The sequence below is a fragment of the Ambystoma mexicanum genome, chromosome 11 (genome assembly GCF_040938575.1).
Source record: "Ambystoma mexicanum isolate Mex_15411 chromosome 11, UKY_AmexF1_1, whole genome shotgun sequence".
Lineage (NCBI taxonomy): Eukaryota > Metazoa > Chordata > Amphibia > Caudata > Ambystomatidae > Ambystoma > Ambystoma mexicanum.
The window spans coordinates 265,715,257-265,731,413 of NC_090934.1; the positions used below are offsets into that span (position 1 = coordinate 265,715,257).

A 16,157-nucleotide genomic window follows, 5' to 3' on the forward strand; every position below is an offset into this window, starting at 1 on the left:
TGAATACTCAGGTGGAGGGATACCCCCTGACATGGGCGGCAATATACGCCCCAAACTCGGGACAGGATGGCTTCATTAGGGACATCTTGAACAAGCTAGAAAACTTCGCTACGTGGGAGGTGGTTCTAGGGGGGGGACTTCAACATTGCGTGGGACCCCAATTTAGACAGAACAGGCACAAGACAACAGGGACAGGGTTCCCCTTCCAAAGCCTTACGAGCAAAAATGGGAAGCCAAGTACTGGCAGATGTTTGGCGGACCATCAAGGGGCAACAACAGACTACACACGCTCTTCGCACGTCCACAACACAATGTCTATTATTGCTTATGTCTGGGTCTTAACAGGACCTTTGGGGAGGGTCCAACATACAGAGATAGGAGCGATCTCACTCTCAGATCATGCCCCGCTCTGGGTAGAACTCTCGCACTCCCACTGTCAAATGGGGCTCTGGAGATGGAAACTCCCACAGGAAGTCATACAGGACCCGATCATGGGGAAGACAGTTTGGGAAAACATAATGGAATACTTTACTAGCAATAACCTCCCAGACACATCCAGGGAAACGCTGTGGGAGGCATTCAAGGTGGTGACCAGGGGACATCTTATTGCACTAAAAGCAAAGAGGGATAAACAACACCGCCAATAGGAAGAGGAGCTGGAGGTGAAATTGACAGAGATTCAAAAAGAGATGGCCCAGAATCACTCGACTAAATTAAAGAAAGCGCTGAGGCATGTCCAAGGCCAGCTAGACACTATCCGCATCAAAAGGGCAGAGAGAAGACTGTTACAGTTGAGACACTGGTACTTTGTAAAGGTGACTAAAGCAGACAAGCTGTTAGCGAGGCAACTCAAAGAAAAACAAATGGTAAAAGGCCTCATAGATGAGAACGGGCAAACGAAGAACCAAACGGCAGACATAGTGAACATTTTTAAAGAATGTTATCAGAACCTATATTCCTCAGACCACCCCAACAGGGAGGATCAGGGAACATACCTAGACAAAATCTCCCTTCCGGCTATATCGGAACAGGGTTCCCCTGAACCCTAGAAAAACAATATCTAGATGGGGCAATAACAGAGGAAGAGGTTAAAAAAAGCAATCCACAAATTCCCCCTGAACAAAGCCCCCAGGGCCGGATGGATACCCAGCTCTATTCTACAAGAAATATACAGACATTCTGTCCCCGATCCTGACAGAGCTGTTTAACACCTTCAAAGAAAAAGGCAACATAACCTAGTCCATGAATGAGGCAAAACTGCTAGTCTTCATGCACTAATCAACTTAGACGCCAAATTATTTACGAAACTACTAGCTACCAGACTGTCACTAGACCTACCAAAACGTATCCATCCGGACCAGTAAGGTTGCATACCCAACAGACAGACCCACGACAATACAAGGAGAATAAACCATTTGGTAGAAAAAAAAAAATCACACTTTCACCGGCAATGGTATTGGCATTCGACTCCGAAAAAGCATTTGACCGCGTAGAGTGGATGCTTCTCCACAGTATACTGGGGAAAATGGGCATAGGGGAAACCTTCATTAACATGATCCGGGCAAACTATAACTCCCCAAGCATCCGTATAGCAGTGAATTATCCGGCTGTCCGAGCGGGTCAGAATAGAGAGAGGGACTAAACAGGGGTGTCCCCTCTCGACACTCCTATATGCGATTTTCTTAGAGCCTCTCCTAGCGCGGATGCGGATAAGGGGAAATCCAGCGATAAAAGGCATAGAAATGGCAGGTCAATCCCACAAGATAGCAGCATATGTGGATGACATGCTAGTGGCACTAGGGGACCCGGAAAAGACACTACTGCTCCGGGTACAAGAGAATCGACAAGTTTGGAGCCATCTCAGGGTCAAAAATTAACAGACAACAATCTGAGATACTCATTTTGGCAGGAAATAGAGCCACCATTCAACAACAGGCCATAGCATTCCAGCTGAGGGTGGCAGATAAGGGGGTTAAATATCTGGGAATTACTCTTACAAGTGGAATAAATAAACTATATGGAGAAAACCTCACACAAGAACTAGAGAAGATGAAACGGTACGTATAGAGATGGAATCCCCTGTCAACTTCATGGTGGGGTCGGATCACAGTGGAAAGATGACAATCCTAACCAGAGTTCTATACATGTTTCAGGAATTACCAATTAAAATCCTGGCCTCTTATTTTAGAGCCCTGACTAGAACAATCATGGCATACATTTGGAAGAAAAAGATCCCGAGAGTTTCCAGAATAGCCCTCACGTCACCGAGACAGAATGGCAGCTGCGCACTTCTACATTTCCGTAAATATTACGAAGCATCTCAACTCTGGGTGCTGAAAGAGTGGATCTCGGAAGAGTCTCCGAAAATATGGGCTGCCCAAGACAAAGCGGTAGCAACAACCCATCTCTGCCAACTCCTATGGGGAGGGAAACAGCATAGACACCTAAATCTACAAATTAGTGTGGTAATGAAGGCGACACTAGGAACATGGGACAAAGCCACAAAAGAAGAGACGCTAACGAGAGACCCATCCCCGTTTATGCCAATGCTTAAAAACCTAGAATTCCCTCCGGGCATGGAAAAGGGGGCACATCAGAAATGGGAGGAGGCAGGCTGCAACAAGATAGGCGACATGTTCCAGGCCCAGGAAATTAGGACCTTTGAGGATTGCGTAACACAGATCGGACTGTCCCCCAAAGATAGATATAAATATGATCAGCTATACCACTGGCTACAATCCACATGGATCAAACGAGCCGCAACAAGGGAACTAACTCTGTTCGAAACATAAATCACGACACACACACATGCGCTGGGAAATTTGTCTCAGCAATCTACAAGTTCTTGAACGCTCAGACAGAAGAAACCAAATGGCAATATATGCATAGAGGGGAAAAACGCTATGGGCCCTTTCAAAAGACCACTGGGAACACGTACTGGGAACACGTATGGGTGGCGATTCCCAAACTCACGAGGGCAATACAGACCAGGGAAATGTGGACAAAGGTCTTAGTGCAATGGCATTACACCCCGGAAAGACTCCATACAATGTACAAAACATCCTCAAATAAATGCAGGAGAGAATGCTGAGGGGTGGGGGACTGGAGGAAAATTTGGTGGGATTGCCCAGCTATACAGCAATTCTGGGGGGACGTCAAAACACAAATGCAGGAGATGTTTGAGGGAGCGGAGGGTCTGTGGGGGAAGAGGTGTGGATGTGTGGGCTCTGGGACTCCCGAGAGAAGGTAATGTCAAACACACAGAGACGGAATTTCATGGGTCTTCTAATAGCGGCATGGCTGGTGATAGCCCAAAAATGGAAACAGAAAACCCCACCGACGGGCTAACAATGGTTACAGAGACATACATATCGTAATGGAAAGAATCACCTACAATATCTAAGGGGAATGCCAAAAATGTTGGACGGACTGGGGCATGGCCCTTAACTATTTGCAGGGAGACTACATGGAACAATGGTGCCCACATAAAATAAGGATCCTCGACATGTTTAGCTAGAAGTCACAGGGACAAAGGTTGAAGCTGAGAGTCGAGCACAGAGACACTTCCGGATGGAGAGGGAGGGAAGAGGAGAGTGGGGGGGATGGTGAGTTGAGGGGTGTTAAGGATCATTTCTTCATTTTATGTATGGTATTCAAGAACCTCCAATAAAAACGTGTTTTAAAAAAAAAAGAAAGTCTTCCGTAGAACTCAGATTAACAACTGGTGTTCCACTGACAACACTGACTGTATTATTATAGGTTGTCGTCTCAGCAGCGTACTTGAATAGGATTACAAAATTGCAGGACTTGCACTCGTCCACCAAGTTAAGAAGCTTCTTGAATTGATCCATTTTATTTGCTTGTATGTCTCTTTACAATAGTTGCTGTTCTTATTATGTTTTTTGATATTGTTTAATTTGCCTTGGTTTTTTAGATTTTGTGTTTAGTATTTTCCCATTGATCTCTGTATGTCGGCTAAGAGCCGGCACGGTAATACCGGCAATCCCCCAATGGAGTACTATGGTACTCCATGGAATGGAATGGGTATTAACCACTGTTGATGGCATTTGGAATACAGCAGTAGTTCCGCTGTAATGAGTGCCAGTAATGGTATTACCGTGTGGTGGTATCCCGCCAGATTCACCAGCGGGATACCACCAAACCTGTAATGAGGCCTTTTGTCAGTGTCTATTTTTGCTGAAAGTTTAGCAATTTAAATTTGGTGCAGAACTCAACAACTCCTCATGACCTAATGACTATGCCATTAACATGGAGGTTTCCCCACAATGTCAAACCTAATGCTATTTGGAGATTTCCTAAAGCTATGTGGCTCATCTGCACTTGGCTATGAGTGACAATTGCTTTATCTGCAGCACAAAACTATGTACTTTTACTACTGCCCTCCTAGTTTCCGATTAAAGATATTGCCTACTATGCTAACCTTTTACTGCTAAAGACCTTTCCTATTAAACATGTTAATGTTGCTATTTTATAGTATTTAAGCCTTGCCTGGGACAATACCTCCCCTCAGTGGATTGCTTGTTAGAGGCAACCTCTCGACCCACACGGAAAGATATTTCTCAAAAGCAGGGTAAAGAACATGAGAGGTCAAAATAATGTAGAGGAAGCAAAGTGAGGAGAAAGAGTTGTATATGACAGAAAAGGTCTGAGAGATAAACACAGTAAGAAACTAGAAAGGAGATTTAGCTGTGTAAGTGAAAAAAGGTGGCAGAAGAAAAGAAAAAAATAAGCAGAAGGAGAAATAAATAGACCATGTTGAGAAGGGAATTAGAAAGAGGTGAACATAAGTACAACAAGGAAGGAAATCAGTCAGCTGGCAAGTAACAGTGGATTATGGAGGCCTTGGGGCAATCGGGAAAGTGGTGCAGAACAATACCAGATAACATCTCACCTCCTCTTCATCTAGGATTTCTTCATCATCATCCGAATCCATCAGTAGCTTTCTTTTCCTACGGAGGCGCTGAGGTCGCTCTGATTCTGTTACAGGAACAATCTGATTCTTCGCCAGATTTTGGCTCTCCTTGGATTCCCTGCTCACCAGGAACCACACATGAGAAAGCATTTCAGGGTTAAAAATGTGGGTTCTCCACTTTTATACCACATACACATTTTCATTTAAATAGAAATGACCACTGGAAAGGTTTCTTTTCTCAATAAATGAGGAATTGAAGAAACAGATACTGACCTGTAAGTCCATTTCTTTATCTCGTATCTTAATTGAATTCAAAAATACTATGTCGGCTCATGTTTCAGGAACTCGGAACACAATTAAATGGCAAAGAAAACTCTACATTCTAGCGGGTAAGACATTTTTTTTGTATTATAACAGTTTCTTTTTTTAAATGAGGCATGGAGACAACTCATGCTTTGTTTTACACTCAGAAGACAGCACTTTACATTAATGTGTGCACGTCAAAACTAGTTATTGGGCGTCATATTAATTCAGAACCCATCCAGCTCAACCTGAATGAAGACAACATGAATAATTGATAGTTGCCTCAACTAGTAGACTTGAGATTGTTGCTCTGATGATTTAAGATTGTTGACCCATGTGATGCATTCACATAGGATAGTGTACTGAGCTGAGACAATAAGATGTCTTGTGCTGTGTTTTCTCTCAATAGTTTCTGTACAGAGTTGTAACAAGCGTGACATTGCGAATTGTTTTTTAGATTTCATCACATTCTGCTTGTTGATCAAGGCAGATATTTGCAATTTATATGATACAAGTTTAGCACTTTATTCAAGCACTTTATCCGCATATGTAGTGAATTCGTGAATAGATTTAGGTTTATTTGTCGTATAATGCGCCAGAGCCCGCAGGCATCAGGGCGCTATATATATATAACACAGACAACACAACCAGCTTAAAATTTAAACAAATATATATATTGTCTATGCCCAAGTGTGTGACTTTTCTCTATGCCATTTAAGGACAGCCGTGGGTGCATCTATTATGTTGCAAGCTTATTGATTCATCCCCTCAGACACAACTTTCAGTTTCTAAAGAAAACTCATTCCCATTATAGAATATATTTATATTTATTACTTGAAAACATTCCAATTGATATTCTGCTGCATCTGGACTTTTTTGTTTTTACAGTCTTCTTTAGAAGAGTACATGTGGAGACAACTCCACTCTTCTGACAAATGTTACGATTCCTGAAATCTGTCCATACTTTTAGTACGTATTACTACCTCGACACAGATGCGAGTGGCGAGAATTTGTTTTGGCTAAACACCCATAGTATTTCTGCATTATGGTCGAGTTTGTTAGTATGTGTTAAAACAGAATTACTATTTTTGATAATTCTAGGGCCCCTTTTAGGGGACCCTCAACTTCCCCCTCCCCCTTTTATTTTGGGATCTTTGACCTATTTTTGGTGGCCAGAGAGACTTTGCAACTATTTTTCACTCTTTTAGATTATAGATTATATTGTCCTGGGTGCCCATTAGGATCTCACTTCCATGGGCGCTTCCTAAGCACCCCATTTGCATTATAGGATGATTCCATCCCCCTCTTCATTGGTTTTTAGGGAGCAGATGAACTTTTCATTTTTTCTTCACCAGGGGAGCAACCCATTTACCTCACTGGTAGCCCAATGTACCGTTTTGATAGCCACTGGCATATCCGTGCATTTAAGTGTTTCTCCCTGGCATTTTGTATTTTAGGGCTTCCTTTGTTCTAGGGTACCATCAAGTCAGCTCAAAATGGTCATTCTGCACATGTGGACTCTTTGTGAGCCCACATGGCAGGTTTTAATTTTTTTTTTACTGGATTAGAATTGTATTAGTCCCTGAGCTCTGCTTCTGTAGGGGAAGCCTTGGCTAAATGGTGGCTCTAAGAGCCAATCAAAATGTGTTAAACCCCTGTACTTTTTCTGGTTTTGTAACTGGTTTTTCTCCCAGCCAGGCTGAACAGAATGTGGCTAAACATTTTTGTGCTTGCCTTAAACGTCCTTAGGTCTCCCAACGCAGGGGTACCCCAAAGTCACCCCATAGTCTCCCAGGGAGAGTACCCCTTCTCTGTTAGTCATGTGGCTAGTTTGGAGGTGGCTTTTTCACATATTTTAGAGGGTTCCATTAGGTGACACAGTTTTACGTATCTGGGTCCTTTTTGAGTCCAATTCATGAAAATGGAGGTTGCAGTTGTTGCCTCAAATACCTGTAGGGTTGAAGGACTATCGCTTGTCCCTCTTTGTAAATGTGAAAGGAATCGGGCATCTTTTGCCACTGGATGTGTGTGTCTGTAGGCAGCCTGAAACCAGCTCTGACTGGCATATGCAGTTGCTGCCTGGCACAGTATTGATGAATTCCTTTGTGCGATGGACCTTTCCAGAATGCATGGGTGTGCTTGGAGGGATAGTCTGCAATTGGCTAATCATTCCTACATTTGAATTAGGCTTGGTGTGTCATTGGGTGCATTGTGCACTAACTGGTTACTAAGGGTGATAAAATAAGAGCCCCTTTGTCTACTCACCCTGTTTATTGCTGGATCAATGTACCTGCAGTCCAGAAAATCTGTTGCTCGAAGAATCAGACAGAACAACTCAGACTCTCCAAAGAATAGCAGAAGGAGCCCCCAGGGCCTTTCTCCTGATCCGAGGGGTGGAGGGGTGCAAGGGGGACAGCTGCATGACAGGCCATGCTAAAAGGCCTTGTCCTCCTGAAGCTCCTGGTCATGCCTACATCGCCGGACACAGATTCAGAATCCGGAAGTCTCTCTAAGACAAACCAACCTGATAAACTTCACAAGATCCCACCACTCATTAGGCAGATTCTCCTTAAGGCCCTGTGGTCAAGGTCCTCAGGCATATCTTTCTGACTCGGGTACTACTATTGATTCCCTTAAGCTCACAGGGCTCCTTTAAACTTAGATGCAACAGAGCAGCCAGCCTTCCTCAAAGGAGATGGTTTGGGGGTGGTTTCTAAGTACAGTACACACATTTCGTAAATACCAAACAAGGTTCACACACTTTATTTGTACACAAGATATAAACTTTATTTTAAGAAAAGGTAAAGAGAAAAATAATACACTAGCGGGTAAGTAAAACTTTCTAAACAAGATACCCCAGAATTTAGCAAGCAAGTATACATTTCAAGTAGGAGTTATTTTAGAGTGAAAGTCCTTCCTGAAAAAGAAACAGCAGTAGCAGATCTGTAAAATACTTTTTGCTTTAGTCAGGGAAGTTCACAGGGACCAGTCTTGTGGATAGGGGCAGTCTTTGGCAGGAAAGGATTTACACAGTGTGGAAGTACTCCAAGCAGCAGTTTCTGGATTTCCGTTGTGAAGCAAATAAAATGACAGCCAGCAGCCCGAGGGTCAGGAGATAAATACCCTGGGACCACGTAAGCAGTCTGCAGGATTTGGTTGGTGGTTTTCCGATTCGTTTGCTTCATGGGTTGTACAGCGAACAACATAGTCTCCAGCGATGATACACAGTTGCAAATGGGACCCCCAGACCATTGGGAAGGATGATTAATCTTGATTTGGAGATTCCAACATCAGGGGTCAGAGCCAGGGAAGCAGAAAGATGAGGCGGCTGCGGTTGTTGGTTGCCAGTGATGCAGGGTTCCCACGTAATCCTTGGGCACAGGATCCAGCACCTGAGAAGGCGCTTTGTTTGGTGTGACTCCAATGAAGTGTGCCAATTGAAGGAGGGCTGTAGAATGCACACCGGTGAAGGAGCCATTCATGGAAGAATGACCAGGAAAGAGTTCAGCAATGTGGTTGCAGGATTCGAGGCCTCATTGCCTCTGTAGTTTCCAAGGTAAATACAGACTCAGAACCCTTGCCTGGGGTCATGGCTTGGTTCAGTGCAGAGACTCGTCAGGTTCCTGGCAGCGAAGGGGTACCCACTTCTGGGACTGATGCACGGGCATTGTCAGGAACGTCAGGGAGTGGAGGCCTTCAAGCAGGAACTGTGCTAAATTTGTCCCCACTGGATCAGGGGAAGAGTGCCACTGTGTGCCATCTGACCCCTTGTTTCTAGCACCCTCTTGTGATTGGTGGGCTGGCTGTGGCCATCCCCAAGAGTAGTCGTACTTAAGGGAAAAACAAGTCCCTGTTCTCTCTTGTCGCTGAATTGTGGATGAAGCCAGCTTATTTACCTGCTGGAGAATTTCCCGTTTTCCTGCCCTTGCTGCCTTTTTAGGAACTCATCTGGCCATACCGACTGGATGCAGCGGCTGTGGTACATCCTGGTGGGGGTTTTCTGCTACCAGGGCACACGTTCTCCATCTTCCAGCTGACTCTGCTTCAGTGTTGAATCGAGCCTTCCATGCTGGAACGTTTTAAAGCTGCTTCCTGCAGTTTACTGCCAGGGTCTTCCACCTTGGTGCAGGTAGGTGGAAGGGTGGGACACCACTAGCCCACCTCATGCACTCTTTGGGTTGTCCCGGGTCTCATCCATCATCATCTACACTTCTGTGAGTGTGTGGCAGAGCTGCCGGAATCTTGTTTGATGGATCCCCTCAACTTCTGTGCTGGAATTTTCACTGCTGGCTTGAGGAGCTTTGTCATGGCTGGATACTGTAAACCGCACATAAAAAATAAGCCCTATAATTTAAAGGGTTGGTCAGCCTTCATGGAATTGAATTTCGGACAAGCATTGATGTGAGTACCTACCTTTGCGTCCTGGGTTTGCCAAGTTTTTGTGATATTCACCATCATGTGTCCCTCTGGTCCAGGATCAATGCTTTTTGGAAGCAAGCCTTTAGTGCTTTTCGCATTGGGCAACATGGGGGTGGAGTGCGGGGGGAGGGGGGTCCTTTGCTGCATCCTGTCCTAGGGCTTTTGGTCCTTAAACCAACCTCTACATTGGGGTTTCTTCTGGCCCTCCTTCAAATCCACACCTGTGATGCCATGTTCCCGCTAAGCTGTGTGTATACCACGATTCCCTCTAGATGCCGTTCAGAGTATTACCAACACACAAAGATAATTCCCACCTTCTGATACATTCATAAGGCACACATCACAGAAGTTTCCTCACATCTGTTTTCTCTCCCAAGAAAGCTAAATTATACTAACTAGCCTTGATATTCTGGTTTAGTCCTGTTTACATTACCCCATTACGTGAGGGTGACCATAAAAATATAAAAACCCTAAAAACAGAATATACCCTGAAGAGGTTCAAAAGGAATATGATCATTTGGCTCTGTGAACAGAAAATCTAACTCAGATATGTCGGCATTCAAAATAAAAAATAACCTTCTCACCCACCCTTGACTTCGACAGTTGACTATTACACTTACTACTACTAATAATAATAATAATAATAATAATAAACATATTTATTGTGGATGGTTCAGTTAAGAACTTTACACAAACATACAAACTATACCATCAAACAATTAATGTATCATATGCAGTGAACAAACAAAAATAATAAATACCTTAAGGTCGCGATAAGACTGAGCTCATTAAGAGCAGCCGTTTAAAAGTTAGCACTTTAAAAACACATAATACACATAAGAACATAGGAACATAAAACACATGTTAATAATATATGTCTATCTTCCCACAATATACAATCATCCACGTGGCAGCCATCACTGCTTTCAGTTGTGGTGTTTCTAATAGCAGTTTTTGTTATTTGTTAATTTAGGTTCAGCCTCAGGGAAGCCTTCAAAGAGGTTTCCCACCACAATCCTTCTTTCTCCCCGAATACCCTTGTATCCATCAGAAAGTGTATGAAATGTAGCTTTGGTTGATTGAAAACAATCGTCATTATTAGAGAATAAGTGTAGAGTGGGGCGTTACAATTACAACAGCAAACAACATTCATTCAATTCATTCATCGCAAAAGAATAAAACAATAAGATTCTGGCTTTAGTCTTCTCATGCACTTACACTTGTAGCAAGGTGAGAGCCTCACAGGCCGAAGCCTTAAACTTCCATAATCATTTCTTTCGATCACACGCGTACGCTCGAATACCATTATTAGGCTTAGCTTACAGCTGCCTTCACACCAGGTATAACATTAGTGTTAGCTTGCAAAATGCATGATAGATGATTATAAAATAACACATTGTGGGCAATGTGCTCCCTTCTAGGTCAAATAAGCTTGGACACAATCCCATACTCACAGGAGTGCAATTTGCAGGGCAAGAGAATCAGTATTCAAACACCTATCCCGAAAGGAATCTGTGAACTGTCACGTACCTATCCACTTGGCTTACAAAGTTAGTCATGTAAATATCACCCAGTTTTACACACTGGGTGATCACATGTCTAGCTGTTTCAATTTGATCAGTAAGGGAGCAGATGCAGCAAAATCTACCTTCCACCACCATCCCCAACCGTGGTCCAGTTATTGTACGCACTGGTAGCTGATTTGTGTGGAGTTTAAGGATAAAGGTCCTAAGCGCAGGATCCAGACAAAACAGCAGGTAGGGTTGAGTTTTGCAATAACGGTGCACTGCATGGGACACTTCCTCATATCCTTTTAGTTTGGCCAAGTGGGTGTAATTCTTGCAGCAATCCCATCTGTGAAACATTTTCCCAAAATATTTTTTTAGGTCTAAATATGGGGTGCCCAAACTAGGATCATATGTCCAGCTGATCTACTGAATAGTTTCTCATTGAGAGCTTGGAAATTAGATCCCGCAAAGACCGTTTCAGAATCAAGGTTCCTACCAACCGTCGCTAATAAATCGCATCCTGGGTTGGAGCGGGACATGAGATAAAAACATCCTCTCGCCCGACTCGCCATACCACCCCAAGGAGGTGAGACCCAGTTCCAGGTGTAAATATTCCATAGAACAAGATGGCCACATGTTCAACATCGCCCGCCAGAAAAGACCTTCTAACACGGCAAGCCAAGAAAAGTCCTGCATGGCCAGGGCGTCAAGTCCATACAACAATGCTGGGTCAAAGCATTGCTTGTAGAGCAGGAGGATTCCACCCAGAGAGAATCCTGCATGCCCCCCTGCGAACTTGCGTGCCTGTAGCATTAGTTGCTTAGCTCTACGTGTTTTCTTGTTCTTAATGAGGTCATAGTCAGCTCGCACACTGACATCCAAGCCTAGGTATGGGTAGGACTCGACATAATCAATACTGCCAAGCGCTGTGTCCATCTGGGTACTGTTGACCACATTTCTGGCGACCAGCATCACGTTGTGCCAGATTGTGCTTTTTTCACCCACTTCCAGCAATAGCGTACTAGCCTATTGTGCACTAGCCCGGAGTATGTAAATGATAGCATATTGTTAGCAATGCCTTACTAGCCCACTGTGCCAGATTGTACCTCTTCCACCCATTCTTATCACGGCCGCACTAGCCTTCTACACCAGAGTGCATTCTCCTCCCTATTGGTTGCAATCCCGTACTAACCCACTTGGCAAAATGTGCTTCTCAATAGTATTTGAAGAATTTTAAACTAACTTGCTATCCCACATTGCTATCACACCCGCTGGTAGCTACACACAACTTGCAGACTATCCCAGTGCTACTCCACTATGTATATGCTGGGCATATACACAGACCTACTAAGGGTCATTTCAGACCTGACCTGTATGACTAGCCTCATAAGCCTATACCTCCCACTACCACTTGACACAGTGCTACTGCGACCTAATAAAATGATTCTTGCACACTCATTAACCCCCAATGCCCACATCCTGAACCTACCTAAAACTGATAAGACTGTGCAGCCCCGCTACCAGAAACCACAGACTTTGCACTAGGCTACCGAAATTGTTTGAACCCCTGGCTAGGTCTACGCTCTCTGCTAAAAGAGGAAATACTAGGAAAATATGCTCATTAACCAAACCCACTAATACTCACTTAAACACCTCCCATCTCTCTCACACACTACCACCTGAGAACCTCCAAGAACGAATCTAACAATCAGTCCTCATTAAAAGCACCAACTGGGTCCAACACCCCACACATCAGCGATGCGTTAATAAATTCCTGCTCCATAGTAGCACACGCCACAGAGATAGTGGACCTCTTACAATTAGAAAAGCTCGACTTCCGTGGGAGGGGCTGTGGGGGGGGGGGGGTTTAAGGCTGGGGCTGCAATTATAATATAGACCCCTTGAGCTCCCATGGGCTGGCGCTCGGCTACCTCATACACCGCACACGACGGCCCTGCAGTGAAGAGGTCCATCTGGGGCTAACAGCGTGCATCATCAGCAGCACTAATCACACATTTATATACACGATGGCAAACTGGCAACTGGGCAGTGCAACGACCCCACGTACGGACATTACCACAGTGATTGCTAAACCCTGCAGTGACCACCGTTGAGAGGCCTGGTGCCACTATACCCCGAACTCGGGTACCTCAAATGGCTACTTTTTGAACACAGCCTTACACTGCCTGGATAATCGGAGTGGATGCACACACTAGGGGATCCTCTAGGGCTGGTCACGCCATCATAGCAAGGCCAGGACTACTGCCACGTGCGGCAGAGATGACGCACACAGGACCCTCTGGAACCTGGGGTCGGGGGATTGAGACAGTGAGGTGAATAAGGCCAGTAATACACCACGCTCCCTGGATACAACAGCATGTGAGGATCCTCTGTTTAAAAGAGATCAGGATTGATACGTGGGAGGTCACAGTCCACCCGAGTAACTGGGCTGTATCACTGCCAGGGTTGCACAAAATCCTACTTGACCACATGGACTGATCAGGACCCGTGTCGACCCAGTATAAGTCCACGAAGCGAGATCCAACACACCAAAACTCGGAATCTGATAAGGTCCAGGCTGTTCTGAAGTGACGCTAGTGAGACATTGAGATAGAGATACGGGTTTCCCGGTACAGAAGTAAACACAGCGGCGCTGCACAGACTTACCATGAATATTAAGCGTGCTGGCTCTCTCCTAGTGACCAACACACCATATGAAGACCTGTTGATCGAAAATATCCTCAATCACATTGGCAAAACTCGTTGAGCTGTACACCATCCTGTATTTGTAAACAACTTAGTTGAGACGCAACTACCTGCCCCACTCTTAGCCTAAAAGAAGAAAAAAAACAAGAGAAGCAACAAGACAATAACCTCGCTAAGGACAACTGTGGGAGTTTCTGAAAAGTTTGGTAAGGGTCCGATGGAACCCCAAGTGGAAGCGCTCCTTAAATCACTTTTTGGTTCTGAAGCCTTCTCGGCCCACTTTCTTGTTGAAAGAGCGCACCGCACACTCGCCCCTTTGCCCAAACCGGGCCCCCCCACCCGGACAATAATAGCCCGCCTACTCAATTACAGAGACAGAGACACGATCCTGAAAATGGCGAGGGAACACAGCACTTTGCACTATGAAGAGAACCGCATCCACATATACCCAGATTTTTCGGCAGGAGTTCAAGCGAGCCGAAGATTGTACGATCCAGTCAAAAAGATGCTGAGAGAGTGCCAAGTTCAGTATGCAATAATATTCCCGGCAAAAATGAGAATTCAGCATGGAGGCAGAGCCCATTTCTTTGAGAATCCAGCAGCTGCGAGGCCATATGTTGAGGCCTCCATACCCCTGCCTCCGATGGGAAGGAGGCCAAACCAGAACAGCAGACCGCTCCCTGAAGAAGAAAGCCTAGATCCAGCGGACAGAGCGAACGCACACCAATATCCTTTTTATCTATAGCAATACTTCTTGTGCCCACGGGGACCCCACGCAACTTAATGATATTTGGGTCGTGAGCCCGGGGCAGGTGACCATGTGGCAGCAACATGGCTACCTCAGGAGATTTCCAAAAAGTTACAAGGGTTCAAGTTTCTGGGATGGGGACACATCAGGTTGGACATGATGGTGCAGGGGGGAGGGATGGGGTTGTACAGTTTATTTATGTTAAGTAAAGGTTTAAAAGCAGAGTGCCCTGTTGCATCGGATGTAGAGGTACTGACAGTCCCATCTAATTTCTTGAGACACAGATTTTTGGTTATAAAGAACTATGACGCAGGCTGACAAAGGTATTACCATCAAACTCCTTTCATGGAATGTTCAAGGTCTCAACCCCCCGATTAAGGCCCGGAAAATATAGCATACATTAGCAGACACAATCCCCAGGTCATACTACTTCATGAAACACATGCGTTGGGCCAGGTCAGTGTCGGCTTTCTCCCAAGATGGGGCCCGCTCAGACATTACACCCAATACTCGTCACAGGCCAGGGGGGTCCTTACATTAATTCATCCGAAACTGAGTTTCCGACTCCGGGACACCAAGTTGGATCCCCAAGGCAGGTACGTGTTGATCTGGGGGGGAAGTGGCAGAGAGACAGGTTGTAGTTGTTAACACATACGGCCCCAACATCGACCCTGAATTTTACAGTGGTATACACAATATACTAACGGTAATGGATAACTCAAGTGGTTATATGGGGGTGCACTTTAATACGATACTTGACACGGATCTCGATAGGTCAACAACTGCCTCCCGACCCCCGACCAAGGCGGCCTCAACCATACGACAAATTATGAAACAGAGGTCTATGGTAGACATATGGCGAGTATTACATCCCCAAGAGAAATGTTTTACTTATTATTCCTCAGTACACGACTCTAAATCACAGATTGATTACTGGCTACTTAGATGCTCCCTCACAGACGTAGTGGCTAATTGTGAAATGTATCCACGCACACTCTCTGATCATTCCCCAATATCTATCACCTTAGCTTTCCGAAATACCAAACCATATGCCAGAAGGTGGAGGATGCCCCAGCTATGTTGAGATACCCACAGGTGTGTGAGACGCTGCACATTGAAATAGAAGAATTTTTTTTAAATTAACCTGCGGTCAGTCAGTAGCTATGCCACGCTGTGGGAAGCGTTTAAAGTATGGGTTCGGGGCAACATACTGGCAAAATCCACCGGTCTACTCAGTTCAGTTAGACGAGAGTTGGACAAAATGGAGGCAAAGCTAGAATTACTTGAGTTCAAATACACCACCACACACAGTACAGAATCTCTGGCAGACATACACACTACACTTGGTGAATTTAAACTTGCTGACCGAGAGGTCCAATACATGGTCCCACATGCCCGGGAACGCAGATACGGGGAAAGCAACAGGGCTGGGAAATTCTTAGCCCAGATACTCAAAGCCGAGAACCGGCATGACCCCATCACCAGTATACAGACACCCGATGCAATATAGTCCACCGAGACCAGGACATTAACGACACAT

The 16,157-nt window shown here is 45.0% G+C and overlaps 1 protein-coding gene across 5 annotated transcripts in view; it reads right to left on the minus strand.

Moving 5' to 3' along the window:
* The window catches only part of L3MBTL3 (L3MBTL histone methyl-lysine binding protein 3), a 1,294,236-nt gene that overhangs the window by 873,392 nt on the left and 404,687 nt on the right, over positions 1 to 16,157 (minus strand). For all 5 annotated transcript variants that reach the window (XM_069622999.1, XM_069623001.1, XM_069623000.1 and 2 more), the window contains one exon: positions 4,913 to 5,051. In XM_069622999.1, coding sequence (XP_069479100.1) covers positions 4,913 to 5,051 — 139 coding nt within the window. The remainder of the gene's footprint in view (positions 1 to 4,912; positions 5,052 to 16,157) is intronic.